Source organism: Leptonotus elevatus, chromosome 7, assembly GCF_054856555.1.
Source record: "Leptonotus elevatus isolate MCC_2025b chromosome 7, RoL_Lele_1.0, whole genome shotgun sequence".
In the NCBI taxonomy this organism is placed as follows: Eukaryota; Metazoa; Chordata; class Actinopteri; order Syngnathiformes; family Syngnathidae; genus Leptonotus; species Leptonotus elevatus.
In genome coordinates this window covers 6,452,190-6,470,079 of record NC_141245.1, presented here as the reverse complement: position 1 = coordinate 6,470,079, position 17,890 = coordinate 6,452,190, and the positions used below count along the sequence as shown (strand labels likewise).

General features: G+C 38.8%; 1 protein-coding gene across 2 annotated transcripts; it reads right to left on the bottom strand.

Annotated features, from left to right (window-relative positions):
- Window positions 1-40: 40 nt before the first annotated feature.
- LOC147170671 (solute carrier family 25 member 36-A) lies at window positions 41-11,516 on the bottom strand. 2 transcript variants are annotated; one of them, XM_086081221.1, is made up of 7 exons: window positions 11,072-11,516; window positions 9,169-9,333; window positions 7,641-7,718; window positions 4,363-4,463; window positions 3,156-3,222; window positions 2,395-2,684; window positions 41-2,319 (listed from the first exon to the last, which is right to left on the bottom strand). In XM_086081221.1, the coding sequence occupies exons 1-7, from the start codon at window positions 11,110-11,112 to the stop codon at window positions 2,126-2,128; spliced, it is 936 nt and encodes a 311-aa protein (XP_085937347.1). In that variant the 5' UTR covers window positions 11,113-11,516; the 3' UTR covers window positions 41-2,125. The 2 variants fall into 2 exon arrangements, with proteins under 2 accessions (XP_085937347.1, XP_085937348.1); XM_086081222.1 differs by having other exon boundaries at window positions 41-2,316.
- Between the last annotated feature and the right edge of the window lie 6,374 nt (window positions 11,517-17,890).

Genomic DNA, 17,890 nt, shown 5'->3' with positions numbered 1-17,890 from the left:
CATTACAAAACTAAAAACCATGAAGACATGGAGACTGTACTTGCACTCTTTCCAGTTTATTGACTCACTTGTTTAACAAAACAAGTTATGGCAATGCATAGACAGAGTCCCACTTAAAAGTAGACTCATCAACAACAACATGGAAAAGGGTCAGCAGGAAAAAGGCAACAATTTATTTAAAAAGATAAAAACCTGCAGTTCCTTAACTGAGTGCATACATAAGTCCTAGTCTCTTACGCTCAAGACATGACTGAATAACATCAGACTGTTATTTGGGCAAGCACACACACAACACGTACATTCACAAGCACACAATGCAAACATGGGTGCAAAACAATAACCATTGGATGAAGGTGAGACTGCATGAACAGCAGGCAGACATGCAGTACAATATAATTGAAAAGATGCATACTGTATTGATATATTTCCAGTTTCGGTTAATTTCGCTGCAATTAAAAGGACATTCTAGTCCTCATGGCACGGAGCAATGTAGATAAGTTTGACTTTTTTAAGGTTTGGTAAAATTAACTCAACCAACCAACATTAGACTATCTGGACTGACTGTCTGACAAGCTTTAAACCCCAATTCAACCAGAACCAGCACCAAATTGCATGGTAACCCAATTAACTTGTGTATTTTGATGTTATGAGTAAGAATGCTTACAATGGGGCTCATCTAAAGCACTCTTCACATACGCATCTGACAAATATTGGGGTAACAGACCAGGGCAGTTTCCACAATCTTTAGTACATGTAAAGCACATCCCATTTAAATGTCTAGCCAAAACTACCCTTCCACTGAAGCTAGGCTGTTAGAATTGTTCAATATGTAGGCAGTGTGAGCTCAATTAAAGTGACCAATGACAGCAAAAATGGACAAATTCGATTTAGTGGTTGTGGGCATTGTCAATATTGTTATTAATTGAACAAAGTAATAGTTTAGCATAATACAGTATAGTATAATGATCACTGTTAACAGGTGGCAAATAGTTTGAAATTAAATATAAGCAGCAAAGAACTTCACTTAAAATGTATAAAATGATTGCCCAACAATTATAATGTATATTTATTATTGTGCGTGTAAGACAGCCATGTGACTTTGTAATTCATCAACATGAACTGACCCTCAAAATTCCAGGGGAAGACTAAGAGGATTGTCCTGAACAACAAGTCTGGATTTTCTAAATGACAAAACAGGAATGAGAATTCAAGAAAATATTGTGAGACACCATGAGTAAATGTAGAGAAATCGCATTTTCACAACTGTCAAATGTTCTCCAATCAACATGAATGGGTGTTTTTAATTTGCCTTTTACCAGTCAGACAAATAGAATTTTACTATTTAAGCAAATATTTAATATATCAATATTACAATGTGTTAGTCAATTCATGAATATATATATTTTGTTTTAAATGTCAAAGTGTACTTCCTTAAGCCTGCATATTTAAATTCCATTAGATAAAAAGCAGGCCCAGTAATGTGGTTTTGCTGACACATTATTGGTCCTGTACTGTAACTCAAGTATAAAGAACTAGTTTCCTACTAATTTCATGTGGGGATAAGATAATTCTAAATGCATGAAAAGCAAGAGCAGAAAGGTTAGGTGGTTGCAAAGCCCAAATCCACTCAACTGTATATATACGACAAAACCCTAAGTTTCCTTAAGTGCCTGAACCTCCACGATACATGTGTGCAAATTCATCAGAGCTTCATATCTCATCCTCATCCTGAACCTCATCTTTCACATCCTGTCTTTTTACACAAGGCACATTCCCCTCCATCTACACTGGACTCAGAATTGCTTCATTTAAGTCAATTATAAATCAGTAGGCATTATTACTTATGAAGTGCAACTACAATTTTAAAAATTTGTATTGTGGGAAATGGAGTAGTATCAATAGTAATGAGATGATGGAGGGCTTTTTTGTACTGCAACACCCCAAATCAGCATGGGTATCTTTCCAACTTCCTTGTGCCTTTGGTGCGAAAAGACAGCGTCGAGATGCTGCCTCTGTTGTCTTGTGAGCATTTGTGTAGCTTGTCAGCAGTTTTTCCAAGTTTTTCTCTCCAAGACTGAACAAGGGCTGGATTACAAGGACGAGTTACAATAAAGGAATGAAGACATTAACCATTCAGGATGTAGACCACCATCTCATAAGTACACATCATGATGGCGGTGTTGGGGATCTGTCGCACCAAGTGGGTGGTGAGGCCGCGGTAGAGGGCACGAAAGCCCTCCTCTTTGGGAACTGTTGTTAAAGTCTGGAAGAAGGAGCGATATTTGGTGCCTTCCTCACGTAGTCGCGTGCGGATCACTTCTGTAAAGGATTGCACAAAAGAGAGATTCAAGTAAATCCAATGACAAATCAAATGAGTATGTGATTTTTATTCACCATGAGGATAAGCAATGGATGTGGCACATGTCTTGGAAGTGGCAGCAGCAAGCATCATCCCCACAAAGTCTGAAGCATCCTTGGCTACCTCCTCTTGCTCGTCCATGTTCTGGGGTGCTTTAGCCTCCAAGAGCCGGCGTTTGATGTTTTCATATATCATAAAGTGGATCACAGTCTCTGAGATGCCGGCGTAAGATGCAGACATGCCCCTATAAAAGCCTCGTAGGCCATCTGACTGATACACCCGGCGCACACATTCAAACGCACTCATCCTATTCTCTCCTAGATTTCTGGAAAGGAACACAAAAAAACCCAGAATACTTTCAGAATAAAGTTTTTACAGCTGCTAGTTTGTTGTAACCATCATGGTTACTTAAGATCTCAAACAGTTCTCAACTTAAATGAACAGGCCAAAGACAATATTTGTTATTTTCCTTTCAGAATAAATATATAGCTTGACTGCAATATGCACACATAAAAACTTCTTTAAAAATAAAAATAAAATAAATTAATACTATTGTAAAAATGAGTACACAATGAACATCTTGCTAAGCCAAATTTTCAATATCAAAATTAATAATCTCCACAAATTTAACCACAGGTGAGTCAAATCATCATAACTTTGAAAGTGGAGTCTTGCGTTCTGTGCCAATTTGATGAGAAACTCATTTCGGGGATGGAACATTTTGTACTTGAAAGCCAACCCTATTTTTTCCCCGCACCAGATAGGTCAGTCTAGCGGTGACATAATGATGACGTACCTGGCATCCAGTTGTAGACGAGTCTTTATTAGCCATATGGGATTGGTTGCTGTAATAGCTGTAAAACCTATAGAAATCGAGAGAGAAAAACAAAATGCTTTAGAAGAAATAGAGCTATCAGGCTGATATGCAGCTAGTTGCTAAAAAAACAACTTTAAGGATTCTTTTTATTATTATTATTAAGAAATATGAAAACCTGGTATTAGCAAAGACAAACTTGACATAGATGCTGTGGAGCTATGGGCATTTGGTTTAATTTCACAGACAAAAAATACATAATTGTCTGCGAATGATTGGCGGCCAGTCCAGAGTATCTCAGGCCAAAGGCAGCTGGAAAGATTCCACCTCACCCGCTACCCTATTATAGAAATCAGATGGGTAGATATCACCCGTCACTGCAGCCCACTCCGGTCTCATTGCAGTTGGTCAGTAGCTTTGCCACCAGGGTGTCAGTGTGACTAATGCTGACTTTGGCTGCAAAAGTCTGAGTCATGCTGAGCTAAAAATAGCACTGTAGTGTACCTGTGAGATTCAGCTTTACACACACTGACGACATTCAGATTTGTAGCTCCAGCAGCATGAATGACCCACACTGTAATGTCGTACCTTCAGTGAAAACAACCTGACCCACAATCTGTACAACTCGATTGACAAATAAACGGACATCGTTGAAGGGGTTTAACACATATGATAACCTGGTGGCATTAATATGCACATCTTTAAACTTGTCATTTGTTGCCGTATTTTTGACATTTATGTAGGAGTCTATGAATTAAGCACATTCTTGTTTTGATTGGATTCTGGTCTACACCCGCAAAGCATAATCAGTTCTCATCTTTGGTGAGCAATTAAACACTTAGTAGCCTTTTCTACAGTCTCAGTGCAGACATTAAACCACAGACCGTCTGCACATGTAAAGCATGAAGCAGAAGAGACAGTTACATATTAATTTAATAATTAATAATTTCGGAAAAATCAGTGCTACAGGTGGTAAGCAATCATTGATCTCCATAAAAAAATATGGACGATCCGTAACATTTGGCAGCTTTGTAAGCCTGATCTTGACTGGTTTTCTGACCTTACCCACATGGTACGAGTCGCCATTTAATTTGTGATGCGTACAGTATTCTGGAAAAGGTCACTGAGTTGAAATACACACACCAAAAAAAACATTACTAAGTGGGGATGAGTGAGATTGTTAATATACCGGCCATTCCAGCTGATACCATGTGAACCTGTGTGGAGTCAGGTTCCAGTACACTGTTCAATTTCTCTTTGGCTGTGGAGTAAGCAGCGAAGTAGATGGCTCTGTTGACACAAAATAAAAAGCTTAAGTTACTTTGACATTACTAGAAAGCAAAATTATTTATTATATGTAAGCCATTATTCCGTGTAAATCTTATTAGTCTCATCTAAGAATATGACTCCAACAGATACATAATAATGCATTGACAACTACGCCTCAATTTACACTGGATGGTTATGTTCTGATTCATATTCTATTTACATGTACTTTCACATGACCCACATTCAGTATCATTGTGTCCCTTTAACCAAGTGAATCAACCCACATGTGCACATGGCCTTAATCTAGTGAACCAGAAAGTGTCAACATTGGGTGGCGACAGCACATAAGTAAACTGCCTCTGGTGATCCTAACTGAGATTTTCCCACTTCATTTCTTGTTTGTTATTGTTGTTGTTGTAGCACACTCCAGACATAAAAAGCCTAAAGATAACTATTACTATTATTCTTAAATTAGTCGCAAATCAAGCGATGCGTCCAAACCTGACTGAACTCTCACACATTGTGTGGGAGTCGGCAAACTAATTTTCATGTGTGGCAGACAATCGGGCACCGTTTTTTTTTTTTTTTACGAGATCCCGAGAAAAGCCCGGCCGCCAGGATACCAACCACACCAAGTGACCAAGGGTGGTCCAACAGGCCACAGAAGCAGAAAATAGTCATTTGTTGAATTTGCAGCATTGCATTGCAGCATAGGATGTTGTATTATCAAAAGCTATTTTCAATTAAAAACATCAACAGGTCAAGGGATGCACGATGTGTATCGGATTCGGACCAATAATTATTAAGGCCCGACCTAATTAATCCTATTAAATTGGCTGATTATGGCCTTTCAAACATTGGCCAAAATAATTGTCCAAATGGCCGATGTTTGCAGATTGTTTTACCTTTATTTACTCGCACTGTAAATTTAATTGTGATTTACATTTTGGCTTTTGTCGATCTTTAAACATTTTAATAAAATAAAAACAATTAACATGCAAGAAAAGCCCGGTGCGTTTACAAGTTTGCGTTGTGAAAGTACCATGAATCCACCATGTTGCTTGCATAGAAAAGCAAGCGTGTAGCATATGTGATTCTGCCGTCTCTGAGCATGCTTTAAGCTGTTTAATGACACTGCAGCAACAAAAATAATTATGCACATTGAGTATTTAATTACAAAACACATGCTACATTTTTAAAACATCATTAAGTTAATTTAATATCCTATTGAAACGCTAATGAGAAATTAGCACAGACTTCGGGAGTGACATTCCTTTAAATAATGAATATTCACACACAAACACTGTGGAACAACATACACACAGGTAAGATAACACTAATCGCACAAATGATTCTCACTATGAAAAACAAGTTATGTTAATAGAGTTCAATCGCAGCTTTCTTCTGTTCTCAAGGTGTGTGTGCGCCATTCATGCATGGCACCACACTGCCCTCAAGAGATTTTTGATTCTGTATTGACTGGAGTTCAGAAAGTAGCAAAACATGCGACTGCACATTGTTGTTGACCACTCTTTTTATGTCATCCTCCAACCCTGCTATATTAGTAGGAAGCAGGATTGGAACATTTAATTATTTTAAGCTGCAACAATAGATATTCGTGTAATTTACAAAAGAAAAAAGGTTGGCGGTTATTGGTATCTGTTTGTAGAAGCAGGAAGTTACTGATGGAAAGAGTCAGTTATCGTGCATCAAAAGCAACATTTTAACGTAGGACCTCTATTTTGATAGAAGCTTGGCAATACTTGCGTCCATTGAACTTGTGAGTTTTTTGCAGTTTCTCTGCTTGAATTTATTTAGCCTCCCAAAAGTTGCTGTTTTGGTGTGAACTGCCTGCCACCCTTAGATCTTTGCAAGAGGCCCTGTTTGCAACTGGTTGGCAAGAGGACTTTGCTCACAATCTGTTCTAGTTCTACCTGAGGATGTTTGATCACAGTCATATTCTTCCATGCCAAGCTCATGGAATCAAGCCTGAATGGATTATGCAAGAACAGACAAAAGACCTGACTGCAGTTTCCACATAGATGATTAAATATTTCATAATGATTATTTTAACAACGTCATACTTTTTAATAAAAATGACATTTCATTTATTTTCCAAGGTTTTATTAGATAAGACAACGTTTTTTTTTTTTTTACAAGGTCAGTTTTTATTTCATTCTATTACATATTGGCGTTTTACAGCCGAATGACTTGGTGTGTTGTCAATCAAAGTCAGTGGGTTGGGCCTCCTGTTTGATCCTCTACGACCGATTAGTTTTCCTAGACACGGGTTATAAGCGTTGTTAGTCGGCAGTGGTTGCGTCGAGTGGTCACCAGCGTTAGCATTTAGCGTCAAGGCTGGACTGTTAATTAAACTTCTAAACTGTGACACAGCCTCATGCTGCAACCCTCTCTCCGGTGAAGGCCTTAAGACGTTATGACCCGATTCCAAACGATTTGCTTCTTCTCGGAGTACTTTTGAAAGTGACTTATCTCCCGCAGCCATTCTTTCACAAACACGTGATTGCCACGGCTCCTCATCAGCCAATAAACTCTCCACGCGTGAATCGATACTGCAAGTTCTGCTACTCCTGTCTGTATAACGGACTCAGCCAATCACGTAACTGGCTCCGCCTCATGTGATTTGATTGACAAGGTCAAGTCATTCGGCTGTAAAACGCCATTATGTAATAGAAATGCCATTGTGGAAAAGGACATCATGAAATAAAAACTGACTTTGTAAAAAAAATAATAAAAAACATTCTTATCTTATAAAACCTTGGAAAATGAATTAAATGTCATGTATGACGTTGTTAACATAATCATTATGAAATATTTAATCAAAATAAAATATTTGTTACATATTAAAGAATAGCATGAACACTTCATAATAATACTAACACATTTTACAATTGAATGGCCACATTACATAATTGCCTGTTATTTATCTAAAATATATTCATTTCAAAATGACGTTTTTATTTATTGAATTTTGACACTTTCGGGCTTCCATAGAAGTGTACCTATGATGAAAATTACAAACCTCTTTCAACATTTTAAATGGGAGAACTTGTGCAATCGTGGCTGGTTAAACACTTTTTTGCCACACAGAATTGTAATGGGATCAAATTGTGAGGTCGCTAAAAATCCCCACCCCTAGTTGCTAATGTGAGGAAAGATATATTGTTATCAACTCACCTGGAAGGTGCCACACCCACCAGGTTTGGTCCCAAGCCTCGGAAGAGTGAGCGGGGTCCTTCCTTCTCTAATATTAATCTGAAAATAACATTGACATAGAAAAATAAAAAATGTGACACAACAACATTGCCTAAATATATTTAACGTTATACCTGTTACTTAGGCATGCCTTTACTTGTGTCAGGTAGTCGAGTTTTGTTTAAAAAAGAAAAAGAAAAACATTGGCCTCCCAAAACTAGTTTTCGCAAGTAGAGAGCTATTACCATGCCTTTTTTGTCAGCAAACGAACATATATCTTACGATGAACAAACTTTTCAATATCAAAGTTTGCGCTCTTCATTCTTAAAAGAACTATCCATCCATCCATTTTCTTAACCACTTAGTCTTCCCAGGGGTCGCGGGAGGCACTGGAGCCTATCCCAGCTGGCTTCGGGCAGTAGGCGGGGTCCACCCTGAACTGGTTGCCAGCCAATCGCAGGGCACACAGAGATGAACAACCACACTCACAATCACACCTATGGACAATTTGGAGTGTTCAATTAATCTGCCATGCATGTCTTTGGAATGTGGGAGGAAACCGGAGTACCCGGAGAAAATAACTAGTTGGGTTCTAAAAATAGAACAACTACTGACATTGCCAACTTGCTGCCAAAGTCCTTTTTTATTTTTATTTTGCGTGTTGTAAAAATAATGTTTTCTACTATGCTTTGAATGGCTCGTGATTAAAATCTACTCAGATTATTAACAAACCACAAGACAAATATTTTTTGTTACATTCTGCCTTCATCACCCACTGATGCTACCTACTCACCTATATTTTGGCCACTATGCTCACATGCTTATCACCTTTATCAAATGATAGGCCAACATATGATAATGAATTTTGTTCAGTATTGTTTTAAATCAAATTATCTAGATACTGGGTATTGGAGACTGTGGATTTTTTTTTTTAAGCAGCTGCCTTGATCACCCGTACTTGAGTGCATTTTGGCTGCTGAATCTACACGCTTCACTATTTCATCCACAGGTAGGCCTACATATATATAATTTGGAATTGTATTACATATTGTTTTAAATCAGGAGCAGTGCCAGTGTTGGCTGGGCCACCACAACTCAGCTCCAGTGTTTCCTCTATATTCATTTAGTAGCAGCAGCCCGCCGCTACTAAATCTTAGCCACCCACTCCTTCAAGGCTGGAGGGGAGGGGGAAGGGAATGCAGCACGCAGCGGTATACCGGATTTATAGTGAAAAAGACGAACAGAAAGCATTGGGAATTTCGTGAGTTTCGTAAACCGGCGGTCCATTTTCGCTTGTCACACAATTTGTGATGCTTTCAAAAACGTGTGATTTTGGCCTTGTTGGACTGAACAAGGCAGTATATTGGACAAGCAAGGAACTGAAAACAAGCTTCTTTGACAGCAGAGAAAACTGGACATGAATGATGCACATTACTGGCTCAATTAATTTATGCAAGATGGATTGAACCGTATAATAAATGCAACATACAGGAGAATTATAGAGACTCACTTGAGGCAGTGCAAGGGACCTGGTGGAGACATCCGGGCCACACTGGCCCCATTAACGGAACTGAGTTGAACCTCAGAAACATAGAGACTGATGGATGATGACTGCAGACGCGTCTTCACTACTTCCAGTGGGCAAGTCAATATGGCTCCCACCGTGCCACCACATCTATTAGAAAACAGCCAAAACGATTTTTTTTGGAATGAGGTAGTTACTTAACGAGATGTAGTCAAGTTGCTACATATGAGAGTAACCTTTTTGGGGGAGGGCTTTGTTTAAATCATTAAACAATACCAAATAAACAACCATCATCAGTCAATAAACAGTTACACAAAAAAATATTTTGTAATACATTTACTTAATCAATGGAATAATCAATAGAACAGTCAACACTAAAATATTGGATGGTGACATCCCTAGCTGCAGCCTGTCCCAGCTGACTTTAGGTGAAAAGCAGGGTACAACCTGGTCTGGTCATCAGCCAATCACAAAGCACATTATCAATGTTGCATAACGTTACCAGTGTCTTATTGGAATTCTAACGATCTGTAGCATGTAGGCTCGCCCAGGCGAGAGAATCGGAATGTTTTGTGTTTCTTGGGAAATAACAACAAGGTTCTATTCAATGTCACAGTCATTTAAAGAGATTTAGGAAAAGTTAAACAAGAGCAAATAAGTTTTTGTTTTGTTGAGAACCTTAAGAATCGAGTCAACTACACACAGGTACAGCTCTGTTCATTTACTAGTTTTTATGTGGAAGAAGCAACTAATAATTATATTATATTCACCAAAGGTATTGCTGGTACACATAAATTATGTTAATATATTACCGTTCATTTTTATTTGAAATGTTGATCATTTAAATATTTAAAATGCTTTTGACAAAATTAACAATGGCTTAGGTGAGGTTGCTGAACCAATTGAAAAACTAGCTAAAAAGAGGGGAAACAAATCGACAAAACTTGTTTCAGGTACGTTCAGTCATTTTTAAAAGGAGGTGAAATTGACAAAAAAAAAAGACAATTCTATTTTTAAGACAATTTTTTTTTACATTTTATTTTAGCCATATTGTATGGCCCTACTATATATACACTGTAGAGCAAAATATCTCTGATAAAATGATACGCTGAAAATCTATAAACACAACACAACTACTGGGTCAGGTCATACCATTGAGAATGTGCAGTTATCTTCAGTCAGGAGGTCATTTTCGACACCAAAGATGAGATAAGAGTTGTCCCGAAGTTTTTGGCATAGGTCAGTTAGTGGTTTTACTGTACAAGCTTCGGATAAAGCAGCTTCATAAAAAAGATAAATCAAATGACTTGCATGTGTTGTTGAACGATAACATTGAACACAATACAGTACACTGATGCAAAATACAGTAGTACAAATGGACGCATAGTCACTCTGACTCACACATTGTCTTTTAATTTTAAGAAATACGGTAGGAAATTCAGTTTAAGTTTCACTTTGAAAGAATGGCGTGGGAATGCGTGTTAAATCAGTCGCATGCCATTACACAACGTGCTTTTCACTTTGCTTCTGTTGACACATGACACATATAATTACACTTCACATAAGGATTTTGTAGTATTTCACGTAAGATTTGAAAGAGTTGGCGAGGTCGCCCTCGCTTATACGCCCACCTCAGTCTGACGTTTCACTCAACCATTGAATTGTCATTGAAACGTAAGGCGTTTACACTTCGATGTTACGTGATGCAAAAGCATGGCCGAGAGAAGCAAGTTAACATGGAACACCACAGAGCAAGGGTATCGCATCAATAGAGCCGTCAAACTGTTTTGGATCTGCGATGACAAGGGACAAGTGGCGACAGACTACGGCGTGGAGCTAGCGCTAGCTTGCTCTCGCTGTAGATGGCATGACAATACATTCTACTCACCCTCCCGCAAACAGATGAACTAGAGAATCTCTTTGACTCATTGTGTCTCATATTCGGGAACCGTCAAAGGGCAGCAACCACGCGGGAGACAAGTGGAGCCGGGTTGAGGAGACGGGCCGATATCAGCTCCACTAATAAATGATACTCAGCACGTCTGTGTGTTGTTGTAGAGGTCAGTGGCAGGGTAAAAACGACGGCATGCAATAGCTACCCTTGATAGATAGCTAGCTTGTAACGCTCGCACTCTCTTCCGGTGGTAAAATCGATGTCAGCGCGACAGGCCTGCGTCTCCAGCTTTACAAGCGGTAAAATTCCCCACTATGCATTATGGCTTGCGTTCATGTTTATGGTTTGTTGTAGCCAGTGGCGCAACAACGCAACGGATGGACACAGCACAGCCTGACTGACTGAGACCCGTGGCTGAAGTCTACTGTTTATCGTTGAATGAGAAACATATACAAACGCGGTGATTGGTTAGGGCTTCCGTAGCCCCGCCCATCGCTTTTACTTCACGTGATAGTGCTTTTATTTTGTGGGCAAAGATCGTCTGCCAGCTGGAAAGTGGAACGAGAAGGGTGCACTGCACGGCTGACCTCTTGTCTACAGATGGACAAATTGTTATTGTAACGTATGCACGTTGTAGATATTGATTGCTCATCAATCCTGGATGTAAAACTGCCTTATTCAAGAGTCCATATCTCTAAAAAGTGTATTTACGCAACAGTTATCATGAAAATTGGGCTGAATAATGAAACTTTGCACACCAGTCTTTTAGAATTGTGTGGGTGGGTGTTATGTAATGTTGGCATTTCCCAAGGGCTGATCCTGACCAAACTGGGGCCCTAAGCAAAAAAAAATTGTTCATGTTGTCATTGTCAGTTTCTTGTGTGACTCCATTGTCTCTGGTCAAGTCCACAGTCAACGCAGCTATCTACCAAGAAGTTTTAGAGCACTTCACGCTTCCCGCTGCCAACAAGCTTTTTGGAGACAATGATTTTATTTTCCAGCAGGATTTAAAGGCGAATTGGTTGAACACCTGTACACTTTTACTCCTGTAAACAATAAAGTATCTCCAACCCAGGATTTGTATTTGTTATTTTTAAGAGTGACAGGCTTTGAAACGAACAACTAATTCCATGCTTTTACACCTGCTACACCTCTCTCTGGGCATTTTCTCTGCATGCAAAATATGGTATCTGTACATATCTTGACAGTCTTATGTCTGTACTGTATTCTTAAACCTATTCAAAAAAAAAAAAAAAGACCTGTGAACTTTGATGAGTTTGTTTTTTACTCTCCTTGTTTGAGCTGTACAGACGTACAGTACATTAGCTAACATATACAGTTTTTCCATGCAGGTCTTGTCTGGAAATGGTCAAATAAAATGTTATTTTGAACTTTGAGAGCAAACATTCTTTTGAGGTTTTTGGTTGGCCCTTGTACACAAACAGACTCACGGCTAAAACATTTGACCCAAAATATAGTTTGTATGGTTGATTATGCTTGTAAGGATTTAAAATGTTTTCATAGATTATACAAACGGCTCTATATCTCTAGGTTAAAAGCTGAACACAAAACAAAAAGCCACATTTATCACATGGTTTTGTAGATTACGATATTGTATACTAGTAGTCACTACTGACCAGACCTGGGTAAAACTGTCATTACATAGGCCCGTCCAAGCTATGTTCCTCTTAAGTAATCTCTAATTGCCTCATTTTAGTATAATTGGACATGGGAGGCCATAACTGAGGAGCTGGGCCTTTCACTGGTGTCTAACTCTCTTGTGTGCTAGTGCTAGCTCCCTAAACTTAACTCAAATGTCGGGTGCTCTGGCCCCAGGAATACATACGTTGGCTGGGTTTTTACGCTTAATCTTACAAGAGATGGAGTCATCTATAACTAAAGTGTCAGTAGAATTAGGTGGAGTGGGCCTAGCTCAGGGGCTGAATATGTTTTGCGTCTGTACAGGCTCACCGTGATTAGCAAGCCTCTTAGGGCTAATACTAACTGGACTAATAGGTTGTCTACAACCTATGCTACAGTATAGTTGTGTCCACCGCATCTACAATTACCAAATTATAGTGCTCTAGTTGATAGACACGTGCCTCTAGCAGGGAATGCCTCTCAGGGAGAAGGGTGCAAGCGGCGCACAAGTTCATACTTAATGTTTAATCGGCTAGAGATTTGGGAACAAAGGCAGTTGAGAAGCCAAACAGCCGAGGCCCCCACCAGTGTCCAAGCAGTGGAGTAGCCGTCAGGCCGAAGTTGGTAGCTTAGCCTGAAAATTAGAATTTCTCTGCTTACAAAAGTTAAAAATAGTCTCCAAAAAAGTAAAAACTAGAAACGTAGGACATAGTTGGGGATTAGAAAGCAATAAGAGGTTGTCTATCAAATGAGCACAATGTATCAACCTGGCATAGAGACTGATTATTTCCTAGTACGGCCCAACAACATAATTTTATCATACATTTTGCATGAAATTTATCTTCGGCTAATCTTTTTTTTCTTTTTTTTTTGAGAAACAATATTTTGAAAGCCATTATAGGCCATTACATATTCAAACGCTTTATTGTGGAACATGGTGTATGTCAACATAGTGTCAATGATCAACCTTTGTTTGACCACAATGGGCTACTGAATGACTTGATTGATCAAATATATCCATATTGTATTTTTACAATACGTTGCCTTAGCTTAGTTCATTTAATATAGTTTATTTCAAAGTGTAATAATTTAGGTGGTTATTCAGTGAAGTGGATGTTTTATCTTTGTTTGAGTGTGTTGCTATATATAGACTGTGAAATCCATGAGAGAAAGGGCAGTTAAAGTTTAACTACTTTTTGGGGGGCGTTCGGTTCATGCTCCAGCACATAACTCGTGAGCCATCAGTCATTGTGTCCCATATTTATTCACATGCCTTTATACCTTGGCTGCTCCCGCCAGCCTTCAGTTTTCATTCATAGGCAGGGAGAAATTTTCTTCTTGGACTAAATTATCTTCATATAACTTTTAGTAAATATTCAACTAAACAACACGACTATGTAGCAATAAATACAGTACATGGATATCTCTCAGTATTGACTCAATCTGATGCCTCAAGCCACGGGAAGTGACAGCTGACCTAAATATAATCATACCCTATTTGAGAAATTAAGCACTTTTTTTTTTAGCTTGACATCTTAACACAAATGAGTTATTGAAATAACTCAAAATTATTTAATTTTATTTAACTGAATGTAGTCATGGTTCTGGCATGAATGACTGGGTAGGCAGCCACACTGAACGCCTCACATATCCTTGTCGTTGCTGCTTACCAAAGACAACAAATCAGGACCATCTTCAGGCAATTTCCAGGAAAGTTAGATTATCATAAGGAGGACATTAAAATGTAAATTCAATGCATTTCATTTTCAACTTCATACCATTCACATAAAACACATTTTTGTGGTTATGATTTTGTCTTCAGTGTTTTCATAGTGATCCACATTCCCTTTCTCTCGCTCAGCCAGGGCAGTGCAGGAAGGCGGGGCAGAGCTACATCTGCATGGAATCAGCAATCGGTGGCTTCTTAAGACGGCTCCAAACTTGTCTCCTTTGCCAGATGATTTTTTTTCCCCAGCAAGCTCTGCAGAAACCTGATAACAATCCTGATATTTTGAATCGGGTGTGGAGGACGTAAACATACAGTATAGCCTGCAGTACTCCGGCCCTGAGGACCAGGGTTGAGGAAGCCTGTTTTAAAGGGAGAGTGTGTAGAAATGTTTGCCATCTAGTGGTGAACTAATAGAATGCAATGACCTAAGATTGAACAGTACCTCAGAGAGACCACACTTCACAAGCCTACCACCAATTACTGCGTTCGCTAAGTCACCTCCTTTGGGTATCCGTAGCAGATATATAGTGGGTTTTTGACATGAACATTGAAAAAACATATATACACACTGTCTCTTTAAAAGGCTCATACATACTCTGCTATTTAGAGACTTTAATTTCACAAAAATACAAATTAAATATCTTTGCTATGCAAATTTGCATTGATGGCTGTGTGTGTTCTCCCCAACAGACATGACGTTGTGGCGTTTTGTGAAAATAATGAATTCACAGAAAACTTTTTGCAGGATGCCTCATGTGCGTATCATGCAAGTATCCAGGAGGAAGTATCAGGCCCAGTCAACCACATTCAGTGTAAGGAGCTTCACTCGAAGCATTACTTTGCATGTAACTTGTTACTTGTCACAAGTCAGATGAAATGTTAAGGACTGGCATTCATTTGAGTGCTATTTAAATTTTTACTATATTGGAGACCCGGTCTGAGAAAGGATTTTAAGGTGGAGGCACACAATGATATTATTTGAGTGAAACAAGTCACATGCCAACAAAGGTGCATTGAACCACTCGTGCAAATGCATGCTATTCCTAATCACCCTTCCTTTCTCAGCCGATCCCATGACTTCTATTCCTAAAAAGATTTGAGTAAATGGTAGCACGTTCACAGATCAGCTCATATGACAGTCATTCCTTCAGAAATTACTGCGTGAAAGGAGTCATCTGAAAACAATGACCTACCAAAGGCCTCTAACTTCCTGTGGCATGTCTTATTTAATCATCAATAATTACAAACGCGCAGGGATGCTGAAAGAAAAAGTCACAAACTTTTTAAGGGCCTTAAAAGAGAGAGAGAGAGAGAGAGAGAGAGAGAGAGAGAGAGAGAGAGAGAGAGAGAGAGAGAGAGAGAGAGAGAGAGAGAGAGAGAGAGACGGGAAAGCTATAAGATACTAACTGGCTGAGTTAGTGAGAGTTTGTACTTTGAGAAAATTATCACATTGGGCTCCACCATGTCAGCACCACGAATGAAAACATATTTATACTGTATATTTTTATTTATTCCCTCATACGGTGCCCCTGTTTGTTAGGCCTGGAGGCCCAATAAGTACTGCTATTGTTGTATTATTTTAGCCAGCAAATAGTGTAAAACAAGCAGTTGCTATACATCGGGGCTTACCAACTTAGTGCCCATAGGCACCTGAGTAGCCTGTTGTCCGGTTCTAAAAATATCTCGCCAGTGATGGGACATTGTGAGTTTCTCTAAATATTTTACAAGCGATCACATGAAAATGTAAACAGTGGCTGAGATTTATAGAAATCAAGTATAGTTGCATGTTGATAATTATTTGTTTCCTAATTATTATAAGTATTTTATATGATCAGTGTCTTCCCATACTGGAAATGTACTGCATGGCATTAATTATTAATAATATAGTCAAAATATTATTAACTGTAATTTAAGCAAATTTGTTATTTCAAAATTATGTATCAAACTGGTAACCTTTTGTATTCATCAGTCTCCAAAAACTAGCTCTCAGACTCAAAAAGGTTGGTGACCCCTACATTATGATTTTACATTTATTAATAAAAGTGCTGAATCAATTGAATTCCAGATGAAAAGAGTATAATGCACGGGTAATGCATTCCTCTAGTGCTTTATTAGCCATAAAATGTGTGCATTATGTCTATTGGTAATGTCAAGGAATGTTTATTGATGAAGCCAAGAATGGGAAGCCAGACATGGTAGTAGACATAAACATTAGCCCAGTGCTAAATAGGAGGGTGGGGGGGGGGGGGGGGCGCAGTTGTGTAACAGCAGACAGGCGTGCTGCTGGAAGGGTGACATTGATTAGCGGATGCCATGTGCTAGTCTGACAAACTGTTAGCAAGCAGTTGTCTTCAGAGGATGGGGCTCATAGCAAGTTTATGGTTTTTCAGTAAAAACCCAGACCCAAATCTGCACTTGTTTCTGCAGTTTGAGTCCTCCTGTGACCAGAACCCTAACAACGTTCTGCTTTACGATTGGTTCAATACCTCAAGGCAGACCCAATGCGTTGTGTAGAAGTCTGACTTTTACAACATCATACCAGGAAGCGTGCGTGCACAGACTGCCCTTTTAAAATCGGAGATCCGAGTTGCGAAGTCGAAAATCAATCAAACAAATTGACACTAAAGAATGCAATTTCTGAAGTAATTGCGTGTGACTGTAAAGGCTGAGGGGCTGAATGAAAAATTGTGAAATGATATCCAGTGGTGTGGAATGTTGAATGACATGAAATATAATATTACATGACCTGGAGTGAGCAGAACATGTTGATGTTGGATTTACATTATCTTTGGTAATAAACAAAAAACAATCAAACAAACAATCAAACAAACAATCAAAAACAAAGAACAAACAAACCAAAAATTCTGAGGAGCTGTTTAGGAACCAAAAGAGCCAACTCTTTTTAGTGAGCAGAGAGCTGGTATTCTGTCAGATCAGCATACCTAGTCAGATAAGCATACCCGTATAGCTGACCTTATGTACAGTAATCTCTATTTGTAGCCTCATCCTAACTCAACCCTAACACCCAACCCGTTTCTACTATGCATGCACAGAAGTGCAAGCTGTATGTTAATCCAACGGATATGCTGTTTTGTAGGTACGCCGGTGTCAGATGCGCGTCCATTGACAGACAAATCTACTTCCGGTGTCGGTACTAGATGTGATTGGGCTGCCAGGTCGTATTGGGGTCGCCTAACGAACACGTCACGCTACAGGATTGACTGGAAATTATCCAGTTGACGTCAAACATTAGAAAGAAAAATATTTAAAATGTAATTTAAGTAACAAAATGTACGGACTGAAATTGTAAAAACGTAAATAAACCTAAGAATATAAAAGCTAGCTATATCGAATAAATAATAAAATAGATTAAATAAATGATAAATACACAAATTAATTGCCTGAGATGTGACAAATATTGTCAGTTTAGATTGCTAATGTGT